This window comes from Haliaeetus leucocephalus, unplaced genomic scaffold (genome assembly GCF_000737465.1).
Source record: "Haliaeetus leucocephalus isolate CR32 unplaced genomic scaffold, Haliaeetus_leucocephalus-4.0 Scaffold339, whole genome shotgun sequence".
In the NCBI taxonomy this organism is placed as follows: Eukaryota; Metazoa; Chordata; class Aves; order Accipitriformes; family Accipitridae; genus Haliaeetus; species Haliaeetus leucocephalus.
Genome location: NW_010972775.1, coordinates 23363662 through 23377887, shown reverse-complemented (window position 1 = coordinate 23377887; position 14226 = coordinate 23363662). Strand labels below are relative to the sequence as shown.

The following is a 14226-nucleotide window of genomic DNA, read 5'->3' as shown; positions in this document are numbered from 1 at the left end:
GATGTTTAGAACTGCAATGTGACTGTGGTTTTGACTCAGCTTTAAAAGCTACTACAGCAGATTAAAAATATCTTGTGATCGCTGAATGACATGTACAAGAGCTTGCCTCTGACCAGCAGACAAGAAGTCAAGCAGTCAGGGCACTATGAAATTTTAAGCCAGCAACTCGACAAAAACAGATTAATTTTCTTCTTTTTTTTTTTGATCTACTGTAATGAATACATCCACAACTAAACAAATAAGCAGGTATAAACCAACGTCCCCTCCAGCAATGGTATTTTAAGTGGAGAGCATCCCATTTCAAGGCAAGGTTTGAAAGTCCCCCTCAGTCTCCTGCAGCTTTCAGGGCCTGCCCTTGCCTGGGCAGGACTGCTCCCTTTCGGGGAGCACCCTCAGCCCCTGGGGTCCACCCGGCGCCTCTCCCCAAAGCAGAGCGACGCCAGGGGAGCCCTCCCGGCCTCCCCTTCCCCTGCTCGGCCCCTGCCACTTACTCAGCCCAGGCTCCCGGGAGGACGCTGCCCCGGGCCCGGCCGCCTCCGCTTGGCACCAGAGACTCCAGATAGATCCCACCAGGAACCAGGAGGCTGCCCAGAGCGTCCTGGCCCCTGCTCAGCCGTACCCGGGCTGCGTCCCGCAGGGAGCCCTGCGCCTCCCCCGAGAGGGACGCCAGCAGTACGCGCAGGTCCCGCTTCGCCCCCTCCATCCTCCTCAGGGAGGGCCGCCACCCCCGGCCTAACGACCACCCGCAACCCAACCTGCCGCCATCTTGGACGGGGCAGTCCTTCCTTCCGGTCAGCTGACAGGGCCGACCAGTGCTGTGGCGTGACTACAACTCCCAGGAGGCACCGCGGCCGAGGGCCGGGAGGCTGTGAGGGCAATGCACGCTGGGAGCTGTAGTCTCCTTGAGCGGCGGCGGGCGGTGACAGGGCTGCCGCCACCTTCGCTCCCTGCGGGCGGTGAGACCAAAGTAGGCAACTGCCTCCGGGGGCCTTTATGTTCATCATGGCACCCGGGGACACGGTTCTGCGCCCAGCTGTGCCGTCTGAAGAAGCTCGAGACCTGCAGCAAACCTACCCCTAATTACCATCATCCAACCCGCGCCTCCCGCATCCTGTTAAATCTTGCCGCTCTAGCTTGGAAAGTAAATCATGACGGCTGCCTCCCCCGTGCTCCTTTAGAAGCTTTGTTGCTAACCGTTATTTGGAAAGTGTGGGGGTTTTTGGGGGGGGCAAAGCCCGGCAGACGGGCGGGGGGTTTGTGCGTGTATGGACGGGCTGGCAGCGCCATGGCGGCTCCACAGAGCCCAGCTACAGCCGACAGCGCTGCTCAGAGCCCCCGGGCAGCGCAATGAGACCCCCGCACAGCAGGAAAATCCCGCCAACGCGCAGGTTACGTATAACCACGCCCACTCCCCGCCCCCTGGGCGGTGCCAGGCTCTAGAGACCCCGCCCCCATGCCGGGCCTCCTGGCCCCGCCCCGCGAGCAACTTCCCGCTGGCGGCGGCGGCGGATGGTGGCCGCGAGGGTCCGGTTCGCGCTCTCCCATGGCGGAGCGGGAGGATGTCGCTGGTGTTGGGGTTGCTGTCGCACACGTTGAACAGGGTGCTGTGGTACTCCGGGCTGCGTAGGGGTTGCCATGCCCCCCGGAATCAAGCCATGGAGCAGGACAAGGCGCTCGAGGTTTACGGTGACTGTCGGGGGGCTGTTGGGGGGGTCCCTCGGAGAGGCCTGGGGTGGGGGGTCTGTGAGGGGCCGTGGGTGGTGAGCGGCCCTGGGGGCCGTTGGTGCCGTGCCCTTTTGGGGGGGGTTGGGGGGGTGAGGGGGGGGAAGCCAGGCCCTGCCCGGCCCTTTGCGGGGGGCCGAGAGCTGTGTCCCGGGGTTGAGTGTGTGGGAGCGCTCCTGAGGGGCTGGGGGAAGGTGGCCGCTCTCGCTGCGGGGCAGGAAGGAGGTACGTTTGGCTTGCTTGCGAACTGGAATCACTGCCAGGGATGTGGGGCGGGGAGGGGTTACCCCTGGGGTGCTGAAGAGTCAGGGAAGTGTTAAGGGAAGGGCGAGGGCCTGTCTCGGGTGCCTGCTAGCTTTCCCCAGCCACACGGCCAGCCCCAGGCTGTGTCTGGAGATGGGGTGGATGCTGTGACCTTGGCATGGTCGCTGTTAGTTAGGATCCTGAGCAAGGAGCGTGCTGAGAGAGCTGCCTGAATGCACTGCTTGACTGGTGGGTGATCTGCTGCTTCCCAGCTCCCGAGCTGTGGGAGAGGGGCTGGACTGCTGCCGGGCTTGCTCAGTCCCTGTGTTGGGGGGAGTTACCTTAGTGTTTCATCACCTTAGACAGAAGAGGAGCTGGACACACCTGGAAAGGCAAGTAATTCCAGAAAGGTCAGCCAGTTAGTCCAGCGAAATGGCGATTTCTGTTACTGAACGACTGTATTTTTGTAAAATATGGAAAGGTTTCACTTCTGGAAATGTTGCATGTAGGATCTTAGAGGATTCGAAAAACATTGTCAAGCTTCAAGGCGCTGTTATTTTGTAGGCAGTTAGGAGTAGTGTGAGGATTTTATGCAGCACTGTACATGTTTTTGTCTAGAAAGAATAAAAAAGGAAACAATGTCAAACTAACTCAATTTTAAAACTTGAGTGATGTTTAAATATAGGCACTTTGAAACATCAGTGGTTCTAAGTAATAACTTTGGTTATGAACCTTAACCGTGTAAGTAGTCCTGTTGATTTCAGTTCATCCATAGGGTTATGCTTGTGCATGACCTTCGCAGAACTAAAGCATCTGTGTAAAATTTAGATTTAAAAGGCATCCATGAAGTACTGCTGAACTATATCGAGTTCAGTGTTCCTCTCGCTGTTTGGTGATGCAATTGATTACCTCTTGGGCCCTTTCACATAGAAAGAGGATAAAATTTTAAAATAGAGGAAGAAATGTATCGAAAACTACAAGGAAATGTGTATGTGAAGATACTTACGTTGTATGTATATGTGAAGTAATTTCTTATTTGGCTAAGACTTTAAGCAAAAAGTGATATTACAGCCAGAACAATGGAAAAAAGGTGAAAATACCTTTTATTGGTCTGACAAATAAGGCTATTTATCTGTTTGCTGGTAAACATTCTAACAAAGCCAAACAGTTTGTTTGCTTGTTACCATCATGATCCTTCATGTAATTGAGGGGACAGTTACCAGTTCTTTGGGAGCACAGAACTAATAGCCTTGTGACATCTACTGTGTCTTCTAGGTTTGTAATTCAGCGGCATCACATCCTTATAATGTAGACAGAGAAACAGAGGTTGGGGGCTTCAGAAAGATTCAAGCAATTGTCTGCTTCCCTGGAAGTCAGGGAACGGGGCTCAGTTCTCTCATTCATCCCAAGTTTTGTTTTATGGTATGAGTGATGACAGCTTACTTTGGAAAGCAAGTGTTTCCCAGCCCTGCTGAAAGGATTATGTGGGTCTTGAGAGTACTTTGAGTGCCCTTGCAGGAGGATGAGAGGTTCTGAGAAGGTGAGCTGAGTACCAGGAGTGAAAGCTTGTACAACTGTACAAATGTAAGTCTCTTCCTTGCTCACAGGTCAGAGACTTTAGGGCATATCTCTGACTTCAGGCATACCCTTCTCAGACGGACGGAGTCCAGACGGACGGAGTCCAGACAGACATGAACTACGGTTCTTGCCCGCTGGCTGCCTGCTTCCTTCCTGCCTGGAAGTAATATAGCAATATTAGTGCCATGTTGTACTATGCCTGTGATCCCTGCTGAGAGGCTGGGCCTATCAGCTTAATGGCAGGAATGCACTGAATGCAGCTTTGCAGCTCTCAAGAGCTGGGTGGGTCTGTCTGTACCTGAAGATAGACTGAAGTAATTTGCCATAGTGGAGCCTGGTATCACATTTGCTTTAGCAATACAGTTAGCTATTGTAGTAGAGCTATTGGTAGGGCTACACTACAACTAAAATCACTATAGCTAGCTAAGAATACCTACCCATTCTTTTTTTTTAACCTGTTGTTTTTTTTTTTTAAACTGATCTTAACCTGTATCCCTTTAGTTACCTTATTTATACCAGAAATGCTTGTACTTGCACTTCTAAGGGACAAACAACTGCATACAAGGCAGAAGTGAGTGAGAGGTGATAGCTGGGAACTTCCTAGGTTTGGCCTTCACTGTCAAAATTAGTGTTTCTTCAAGTTATGCTGGGTACATGGCACAGATGTGAATAGGCTAGAGATCTCATTGCCTTTCCTTCTGTGCTGCATTACTCAGCAAACACATTGAAATGCAGAGACTTATTTTTTCAGGTATTCATGTACTCTCTTGTGCATTATTTTTCAGTGTCCTATAATCAAATATTGTAGCTTTGGAATATTGCTTTAAAACCTTTTGCTCTATGGAAAAGCAACAATAAATGTAATTCTGTTTCATTGTATGATGAAACCTCCTTAGGCTAATCCACATCACATTGCTTCTATAAAAGGCAATGCTGCTTATCATTTTCTATACAGGTATATTAAACCTGGTTGATCCCCACATTTTACAACCTAAGGAAGGGACCATTGATACAGATAAATATGGATTAGTGCGTTATTTTTGTATTGGCTTTCCTTAAGATGGCTTCAAAATCTTATCTGTGAGGCCCAGGCTGGGAATTGGAGAGAAGATGATGAGAAGGAAATCTGGCTTTTCTTGTTAATAAGTTAGGTTTTGAAAAACCTGAAAGGCAAGCAAACCTATCTGAAATACTACATCCATGTGTATCTAGACTAATATTATATGACCTGTAGTTCCGAAGGTAATACATATCCTTTAATACGCATGTTTTGATTTCTATTTATTATAACGGGATTGTAAAAATAATAGCAAGTTTAGAGCTGGAACATGAAAAATACATGCACAGTGAACAACAAATGCCTCAATTTGCCCAGTTCTGAAGCAACTTGTGAGATAATGTATCACTGATATTTACAGCTCTGTCTTTTCTGAAGTGGAGCAAAATAAACAATGCTGGGAAGATGGTTTCTAATAAAAGTACCTTTTATTAAATTCAGGAAACCTACTTTATTGTTGGTCACTTGTCTTCTGCTTTAGATATAATTCGTACTATCCGGGACCCAGAGAAACCTAATACTTTAGAAGAACTGGAAGTGGTAACAGAAAGCTGTGTTGAAGTGCAAGAGATAGGTGAAGATGAGTATCTTGTTATCATCAGGTTTACACCAACAGTACCTCATTGCTCGTTGGCTACTCTCATTGGTAAGTTTTCTATTTCATTATATCTGTAACAAGGAGCATAAAGTTAATTTTAGATTGTCTGAATAACATCAGTCTTAGTTAAAATTCAGTATGACTTTGCCAGCAGTTTGACCAGGAATTTAATCCTGAGAACCCTACTAGGAATGCAAACAAACAAAAACCAGAAGAAATGTGGGGACATCCATCTGTTTTTATCAAGTTGGGGAAACTTCAGCTTCAAAGCGAAGCTCTCAAAAATCTACTGGGAAGTGGTACAGAATTCCTTCTTTATATTCTCCGAATTATTTTAGTAATGTTAAATTGAGAATTTATCAGGTCTTAAATTTAAAAAAAATATTAAAACTTTATGATTGTCTCCCTTATCTTTCCCTTACCTTATGGGCTGTTCTCCATTCCCACACATTTATAAAAACCCCACATGCAATCCAAGAATACCAAAAAAAGTTCTGAACTGTTAGGAGTTTGAAAGCAATTAAGTTGAATGAGAATCTACCCTGGCTTATTTTGTCTTTTTTTTTTTTTTTTTCCCCTTATTATTTGTGGTGAGATTACGTCTGAAAAATCACATCTGAGTTCTCTGAAATGATTTGTTTAAATGTGCCAAGGTTAGCAACTCTTACCCTTATATATCAATACTAAGATTTCTTAGTCTGTTTTAAAGATTTTAGGGAAAATAAGTCTTTAATTTAATGAAGAAGTACATGTATTTATGCCCAAATAAACCTTTGCAGCTTTATGTAGAAAGTAGACTATAGATAGCAAAGCATTGTCATGCCAAAGAGTAATAATTTATTTATAGTTTGACCCTGTTAGGAGCATCAGTGGGTTAAGGCTCAGACCTGAGGATCAATGGTGTACATGTCAAATCTTAAACTTCGTGCTAATCATGTTCTCAGCACTTAAATGTCAGCCAGGTCTTTGATGTCTGTTTGACTGTGCAGTCGTTATCAGTATTGTGGACCTCTGAAGCGTAGTTCCTCATGCTGTTACAGGAAAGGGTTATGGTTACTGTTTTAAATAGCTGGGTAGTATATGTAAGAATGTAGTCAGTAAACAGGTGGGTTTTTTTCCAAACTTCCTTATCGGTACAGAGTACTCTTAAGCTGGTAGTTCTTCTGGGGAGTATTTTCTATGGCTGTTACCACTAGCTCAGCCTGAGGACAAACTGGGGCTGCGGTATGGCTTTGTCTGTGTGTAGCTCATCGTAAAGCCAGGCCTTGTGGTGAAACTGCAATGGGCTAGTGGTGGGGGTGTCCCCAAACTTGGATCTTGCTCCCAAAGATGAACCACAACGCTCCTCTGCTCAGTCTGTACGTTAGACATTAAGTAGTGAAGTTATGAGCTTGATTTGCCCCCAAGTCATTGCAGGCTTGTGTTCTTCAAGCAGTTTATGTTGGATTTTTTTAACAAATGTTAGAAAACAAAAAAAGCATTCTTGGTATAGATGCAGCCACAGTGACAGCCCAGAAGCTCTGTCAAAAATACAGAAGGTGGCTGGAAATGGAGGAATTTGTCTGTATTTAGTGTTTCCAGGAGGTGTTTAGAGACCAGAGACCTCCTAAGCTTGTAAGGCATGTATGAGCTTAACTGAGAAACTACGTCCAAAGGGTCAAACCACAAATTATTTAGTCTCCTCTGTGGCTTGTGCTGCTCAGAATACAAAAGGAGAAGGTTGTCAGTTATACTGGTGTTTTTTGATTGTTAAATATGGATTCTCTGAAAATGCACCTCAAACCTTGAATTTTACAAGAAAATCTCTTATCTGTTTTGCTTAACAGGCCTTTGTTTAAGAATAAAACTTCAGAGATGTTTGCCTTTTAGACATAAGGTAAAGTATCTGTTCTGGATCTTGCTTTAAATTACGAGTGTATGCCAAGTTCTCTGTAAAAGAGTGTGTGCTGCAAGATCAAGTAACATGCAAGCTGTGATTAAGGATGGGGTCTTTTTAAAGCTTGTCATTTGCCTATGGAGGGAGAGAATGTTGTAGTACAGTGTAGCACCTGAAGGGATCTGTGAATAATTGTGGTTCTTCCTTTCCTTTACAAAAGGCCATTTATTGCTGCACTTCTGAAATACACTGTGTTTCAAGAGATTTCCTCACCAGCTATCATTTGAGTTCTTGCTTGGTGGAAGAGAAGGTGTTTTCAAATCCAGTGTTACAAAGAATTGAAGTAATACTCTTGCCTTGGGGAAAATTAATTTGGCCTTCTGCAATATTTCAATATATCTAAGCATCATAAATGTAAAATGTTAATAGTTACTGACTCTGCTGTACCATTTGGAATATCTGAGAGTTGTCTCCAGTGGACCAACTCTCTGTGAGCGAGCAGCCCTGAAAGCAAGAGAACTACCCTGTTGTCAGTTAGAAACCGATTAAGTGGAGTTCCACTACTTTATGTAGGCATCATCTATGAAGTAAAAACTTCAGAACAGATTCATTAGAGTTTAGAAGAACTGCAGAATTCAAAACTGGAACTGCGTTGAGGGAATCTCTTTATGACCTGTGTCTTAGGAACTGTTGTATAGATGGCATACAGGCCTGACCCTGGTCAGTATATTGTTCCTAACAGGGGCCAGCCCTGGCTATGCAGTTGGAGTGTAAGAAGCTATATAGGAAACAGGGGGTTAATACATCCTTAAAGAAAGCTGTTTGGGTCTTAGCAGGAACTAAGAGTAGACTTTTAATGACAAGCATAGTCTTCTGTAGGCCTTTAGAAACTTGCCCAAAATAATTTAAAGTATAAATTAATTAGCTGAGGATTTCTGCTGTTGATTTTGTTGTTGTTGTTTTGTTTTTATAGTTGATAGCTTCATCTTTCCAGTTGAACAGTGTAAAGTGAGACTTGCAATTCTAGAAAATTAGGTAGGTAGTGATTTGTTATGCTGGACACGTGGTAACAAATAGGTTTAGCTTCAGTGAGGTAAGATAAAAGGCATAGGATTTGTTTACTTGGTTTTCCTTTGATACATGAGTTTTATGAGATCTTCTTGCAGTTCAGCATGTGTGAGGGTTTTGTTGTTGTTTTTCCCAGGCCTGTAAATGCATGAAGGTGATTTACGTCTGTTTAGATTCTAGTCTTATAATCTGTTCCCATGCAGGAAATGGATACTGCATTACACTACCATTTTTAAATAGAATACCTGTGATTCTCATTATTAAGCAAAACTTCTTAGGAATATCTAGGAATCTCTCCCTAAGGATGGCTTTTCAAGAGTGCTTAGCTTGTGAAAGTGACACTTGCAATTCTGGTGGCTTTTAAACAAACTGTTCTGAATTGTGGCCTGCAGAGAACATGTTGAGAAAGTAGTGCCAATTCTCCACTCGGTTTCCAGAATAGCCTAACTGCTATTACTTTTTCACGAGAGCAGTTGATATTAGTGAGGAATGAATGCCTCCACAATTTTGAAGAAAGATTATTGGGGCCTCTCTGAAATGGGGGAGGAGATTGTCCTGTGACTGCATTGCAGTGAAGTCTAAAATCAGCTCTTGACATTGATCCCCTTTTGTTGTCTGTGAACATTTTTAGAAGTATGAATTACATGCATTCTATGTGTACTGTACAATTTTTTTCTTCCAGTAATGAATATATTCAACTGTTGGTATGTGCATCTAACATTATTGTTCTCTCCTCTAGCTGGAAATCTACATATCTGAAGGTACACATTCCACTGAAGAAGACAGTAAGTAGAGCTTATGAATGAGTGCTGCTTTAGACTGTATGTTTGTGTTCTTTTGAGAAGTCCTTTTCTTCCCCTACCTTACTATCCTTTTCAGAAATGAATACACTGTTAAAGCTTTAAAATGAAACATGTAGTTGAGGCTGTTTCAAAAGCTGCATTGGTAGTGTGAATATATGCTGCTTGTTGTTGTTGGTTTGGTTTTTTTTTAAGCAACCAAAAAAACCCCCTGCAGTTCTTGCAGGTGTTGAGTGTTGAGAAGTTGCTACTATGCTGCTGAATAATTAACATGAAGAACTACCTGACTGGTTGATCGCTCTATCTTAACATCATCATAACAAAAACATAAGTTTCTCAGTCAATATTTGAAATAAAACTTACAGGACATCGAAGTTCTTTCAAAGCTATAGCCAATCACTGTCTTAAACAGCTGTTGAAGCCTTTGTCCAAGCAATGTCCCAGGCTTTTTTGTTCTTAAGCATTTAGATATCTTTGCATGGCAAAAATTGGTTCTTTTGATTAAGTGACTAGAAATTGAACCTGGAGAACTAGGACTACTAATTTATCACGAATTTCACACTTGATTTTAAGACATGTCATTAGAGCGTCTTACATTCTTTTCCTGAACTAGAAAAGTAACAAAAATATTTGGTTTCTGATGGTTGTTTTTATGTGACTGAGCTTTCATTTGCTTTGTTCCCAATTTCCTGTTAATCCTCTGTCCTTTGACTACTGGCTCTTGAGCACCCTCATATTCTTCTTGTCTTGTCATCCTTCCATTGTGTCTGCAATAACCTTCTTATTCTAGGCCATCCAACTTAAATGTCTGCCTGTACAGTGCTTTATTGGCTATTGTACGAATTTCAGTTTGGGATATTATGCAAATAATATCTTCCACCTAAAGAGAAAATTGAAAAGAAAGTTGATACAATGTACTGTTACTGTACATTTTCTCAGTCTTTGAGCTGGCCATTCACTAGGTTTGGAAAATCTTCACTGCACTATGGTACCTTGCATTTGTCATGTTACTGATGCAGTATGTGTGAAGTACCACTGAAAACTGCTTCTGACTTTACTTCTTGTGATGTTTTGCAGTCAACAAGCAAATCAATGACAAAGAGAGAGTAGCAGCTGCGATGGAAAATCCAAACTTGCGTGAAATTGTGGAGCAGTGTGTTACAGAGCCTGACTAATAGCTACAATACCCACAGAGTTATCATTTTGATACATTTCTTAAAATATCTTTGTTTAAAAAAAAGGAAAATAATAATAATCAAGGCCTTGAGTTTAATACTTGAGTTCTTTTTATCTTCCACATGTTTTTTAAAAGAAATTGTTTATAAGATAGATTTAAATTATGATGAATTAGTCTCTAAAATAAAGTGAAGCGTATAGTGTTAAGAGTTTGTAATTTCTGGTGTCCAGAGAAATATTTTATGATTAAAAACAAACCAACACATATGTATTGCCTTCTGATTGTGATATAAATTCAGTTTTGCAAGTTAAATTTCTACATTGTTTCAATCACTGCACTGTAAAAATAAAACAGATTCTTGTACTGAAATGCTGCTTTCTGAGTTCAGAAATTTTCTTTTTTTTTTTTTCTTTAAGCTTAGGTTTAGATTTCTGTTAGAGAAGGAAACATTTCATTCAAGTTCTTTGTTGTTGATAAACACATTAAAGCTGAAATCAATTCAGAAAAATAATTTGGAACCAAGGGACTGAACTAGAACAAGGTAGATTTTTACTGGGACACTATTCCTGCTAAATATTTGCACTTTTTTTCCCTGTTAAGTACATGTTTCTGATTCTGGAGGCTTTGCTTTATAATTATATATTATATATTTATAATTATCCTGACGGTAAAGTTTTCCTACGGACAAGATCTTGCCAGTTTGATCCTGCTTTTTCTTATGACTTGCCTGCAATCTGGACAGTGAGAGAATCCCACATCCCTTCGTTCCTCTGGTTCCTGCTGTCCTGTTTCTTTTTGCTGCTCCCTCACTAATCTTATCTGGGTGCCTGTGATGTTGCCAGCTGTCGGATGTTTTCCCCCTGGAGAAGTTCCCTAGGGTTTAGTTTCCGCTGCAGCTGTGGATTTGACCATGGATTTACCTTTTTCTGAAGAATTAGGCAGATGTTCCTAGCTCAGCTGTCCTCCCAGTTGAAGTGATGTTCAGGATCTGCCATACAGCCACAGGAGGGCCTCAGTGGTAAACGTATGTGCAGGGGGAGAGAGGCTGCTGCCTCCCGTCTCATGCCCCATGGCATTGACAAACTATTTGGGTATCCCAGGGGTGCGTTACCTGGTCTATACATAGTAGTTATCCTCTGCAGTGGTTCGTGAGAGATTTAGGGAGCCGTTCCTCCGTGAAACAGTGATTACTCTAGTGGGCTTAAACGGTGAGAAATTCTTGGAGTTCAGTGCAAACATCTGTTGAGATTTCAGGGGTTTGTAACCATTTTAATAATCGGCCACATAAAGCTTTCCTGAAGGCTTGAAATGATTGAATGGACTCCAGCTAGGCTATGCTTTATAAACAGTGGGGGAAATTTTTCCCTTTGTAAAACAGTATACTGACACGTCACAGCTGCGCCAACAAGAGCTTGTAATCTCCCTACTTTCAGTGCCAAAGTTATCTTATTAAAAACCCCTTTTTCCATAAGTTACTGCACATCTGCAGAACTGTCAGTTCTAGTGTATGTGTGGAAAATTACTTTTCTTAACTTCAATTACTCAGCCAATTAAATTTTACTTAAATTTCAAAAGCCTTTGTACCTTCATTGCTCACACCGAATTTAGCTTGAAGGAAGTATGTATGTCCTTAAGTAGCACTTTCTACAGATGCTTCTGTAAAGTGTAATTAGATATAAGCTTAAATGTAGGACACTGCTATGTCCACTACCTCAGGTGTTCAGTAGAATGCAAAGGGAATTAGCTACTTGATGTTTGCATGAGAAATAAAAAACTTGGTACTGTTTCCAAAATAAATAAAAAAACCATGGACCAATTTTTTTTTAAAATCCTACTTTGGGCAAAACCTGAAATCTGTGTATATAGACTCCTGCTGGAATGGTCCATCGTGAAGTATCCTAAAAGATGCATTTTGCAAGGTTTCCTGTTGGGTTTTTGTGTTTCTGTGGTTGTTTTTTTTTTTTCAGCTGGGAAGGCTTATTAAATGGTAACTACTTCTGTAAAATAATTTCTTTTCTATGCAAAGCAGGTGGAGATGTTTTCCTATGATAAGGTTCCCAGTTTTGCTGTGCCATGCCATTAAAAAAAAAAAGTATAGAACAAGAGTGATGTTTTTCTTCCCCACTGTTTACACTTCAATAAACTAGTTAGATGGTAACCCTTGCAAATTGTAGTTTCAGTAAATGCAGCTAGCAGTTCAGTTCAGTATAAAGGATTTATTCTGTGTAGTTACTTGTCATAATCAGCCCAGCACTTCTAACACAACTCTTCCAAAAATTTTTGAATTGCTAAACCATGATGTACTGTGACACTTGCACTATTCCTTGCCACTTCTGTTTTTGCTTATTGCTCCGTAAGACTTGCTGTCATGTGTCGTATCCCAAATGGCTTCAAGGCAATGTCTGCAAGTCTGGGCAAAGGCAGTTTAAAAGAGAATAATACTTCATATAGAAGAGTCTCTATTTTCATTTTAAAATTAAATCTAAACTGACTTTGTTTCTATTAAGTATGTGATGAGTTGACCCTGGCTGGATGCCAGGTGCCCACCAAAGCCGTTCTATCACTCCCCCATCCTCAGCTGGACAGGGGAGAGAAAAAATATAACAAAAAGCTTGCGGGTCGGGATAAGGACAGGAGAGATCATTCACTAATTACCGTCACGGGCAAAACAGACTCAGCTTAGGGAAAATTAGCTCAATTTATTACAAATCAGCCAGAGTAAGGTAAATGAGAAATAAAACGAAATCTCAGAACACCTTCCCTCCACCCCTCCCTTCTTCCTGGGCACAACTTCACTCCCGGATTTCTCCACCAAGCCCCCCCAGCGGCACAAGGGGGACAGGGATGTGGTTTACGGTCATCACACGTTATTTTCTGCCGCTTCACCTCCTCAGGGGGAGGGCTCATCACACTCTTCCCCTGCTCCAGCGTGGGGTCCCACCCACGGGCTGCAGTTCTTCATGAACTGCTCCAGCATGGGTCCTTTCCACGGCGTGCAGTCCTTCAGGAGCACACTGCTCCAGCGTGGGTCCCCCACGGGGTCACAAGTCCTGCCAGAAAACCTGCTCCGTGGGCTCCTCTCTCCACAGATCCGCAGGTCCTGCCAGGAGCCTGCTCCAGCGCAGGGCTCCCACGGGGTCACAGCCTCCTTCGGGAACCCACCTGCTCCGGCGTGGGGTCCTCCCCGGGCTGCAGGTGGATATCTGCCCCACCGTGGACCTCCCTGGACTGCAGGGGGACAGACTGCCTCACCAGGGTCTTCACCACGGGCTGCAGGGGAATCTTCGCTCCGGCGCCTGGAGCATCTCCTCCCCCTCCTTCTGCACTGACCTTGGTGTCCGCAGGGTTGTTTCTCTTACATGTTCTCACTCCTCTCTCTGGCAGATGTTTTTCCCCACTATCCCAACTTTTTTTCCTTCTTAAAAATGTTATCGCAGAGGCGTTACCACTATCACTGATGGGCTCGGCCTTGGCCGGCGGCGGGTCCGTCTTAGAGCCGGCTGGTATTGGCTCTGTCAGACACAGGGGGAGCTTCCAGCAGCTTCTTACAGGAGCCACCCCTGTAATCCCCCCACTACCAAAACCTTGCCACATAAAACCAATACAAAGTAGAAGCAATTTTTTTTTTTTCCTTTTCAAAAGGAAAAAAACCAAAAGCAAAGGATTTTTAACTATTAATGATTTCTGGATAGAAGGAAATGAGCAGAGCTGGAAGTGTTTTGAAAGTGTTTCCCACGAGGGGGAGCACTGAGAAAAGATCATAGAATCACAGAATGGTTTGGGTTGAAAGGGACCTTTAAAGATCATCTAGTCCAACCCCCCTGCCAGGGACAACTTCCACTGGACCAGGTTGCTCCAAGCCCCATCCAAACTGCCCTTGGACACTTCCAGGGATGGAGCATCCACAGCCTCTCTGGGGAACCTCTTCCAGTGTCTCACCACCTTCAGAGTGAAGAATTTCTTCCTTATAGCTAAACTAAATCTACCCTCTCTTAGTTTAAAACTGTTACCCCTGGTCCTATCACTTCAGACCCTGGTAAAATGTCTCTCTCCATCTTTCTTATAAGCCCTCTTTAAGTATTGAAAGGCTGCTCTGGAGCCTTCTCT

The 14226-nt window shown here is 43.4% G+C and overlaps 2 protein-coding genes across 7 annotated transcripts in view; one reads left to right on the top strand and one right to left on the bottom strand.

The window, feature by feature from the left end:
• The window catches only part of SPG11 (spastic paraplegia 11 (autosomal recessive)), a 38108-nt gene extending 37342 nt beyond the window's left edge, over positions 1 to 766 (bottom strand). For all 4 annotated transcript variants that reach the window (XR_774645.1, XM_010572150.1, XM_010572151.1 and 1 more), the window contains exon 1: positions 492 to 766. Coding sequence is in view for 3 of the 4 variants with exons in the window: in XM_010572150.1 (XP_010570452.1) it covers positions 492 to 703 (212 nt within the window). In the remaining variant the exon portion in view is untranslated. The remainder of the gene's footprint in view (positions 1 to 491) is intronic.
• A 701-nt stretch (positions 767 to 1467) lies between these two features.
• FAM96A (family with sequence similarity 96, member A) lies at positions 1468 to 10465 on the top strand. 3 transcript variants are annotated; one of them, XM_010572144.1, is made up of 5 exons: positions 1468 to 1686; positions 5082 to 5246; positions 7025 to 7074; positions 8882 to 8927; positions 10020 to 10465. In XM_010572144.1, the coding sequence occupies exons 1-5, from the start codon at positions 1560 to 1562 to the stop codon at positions 10115 to 10117; spliced, it is 486 nt and encodes a 161-aa protein (XP_010570446.1). In that variant the 5' UTR covers positions 1468 to 1559; the 3' UTR covers positions 10118 to 10465. The 3 variants fall into 3 exon arrangements, with proteins under 3 accessions (XP_010570446.1, XP_010570447.1, XP_010570448.1); XM_010572145.1 differs by lacking the exon at positions 7025 to 7074 and having other exon boundaries at positions 10020 to 10111; XM_010572146.1 differs by lacking the exons at positions 7025 to 7074; positions 8882 to 8927; positions 10020 to 10465 and adding an exon at positions 5350 to 5480.
• Positions 10466 to 14226: the final 3761 nt, after the last annotated feature.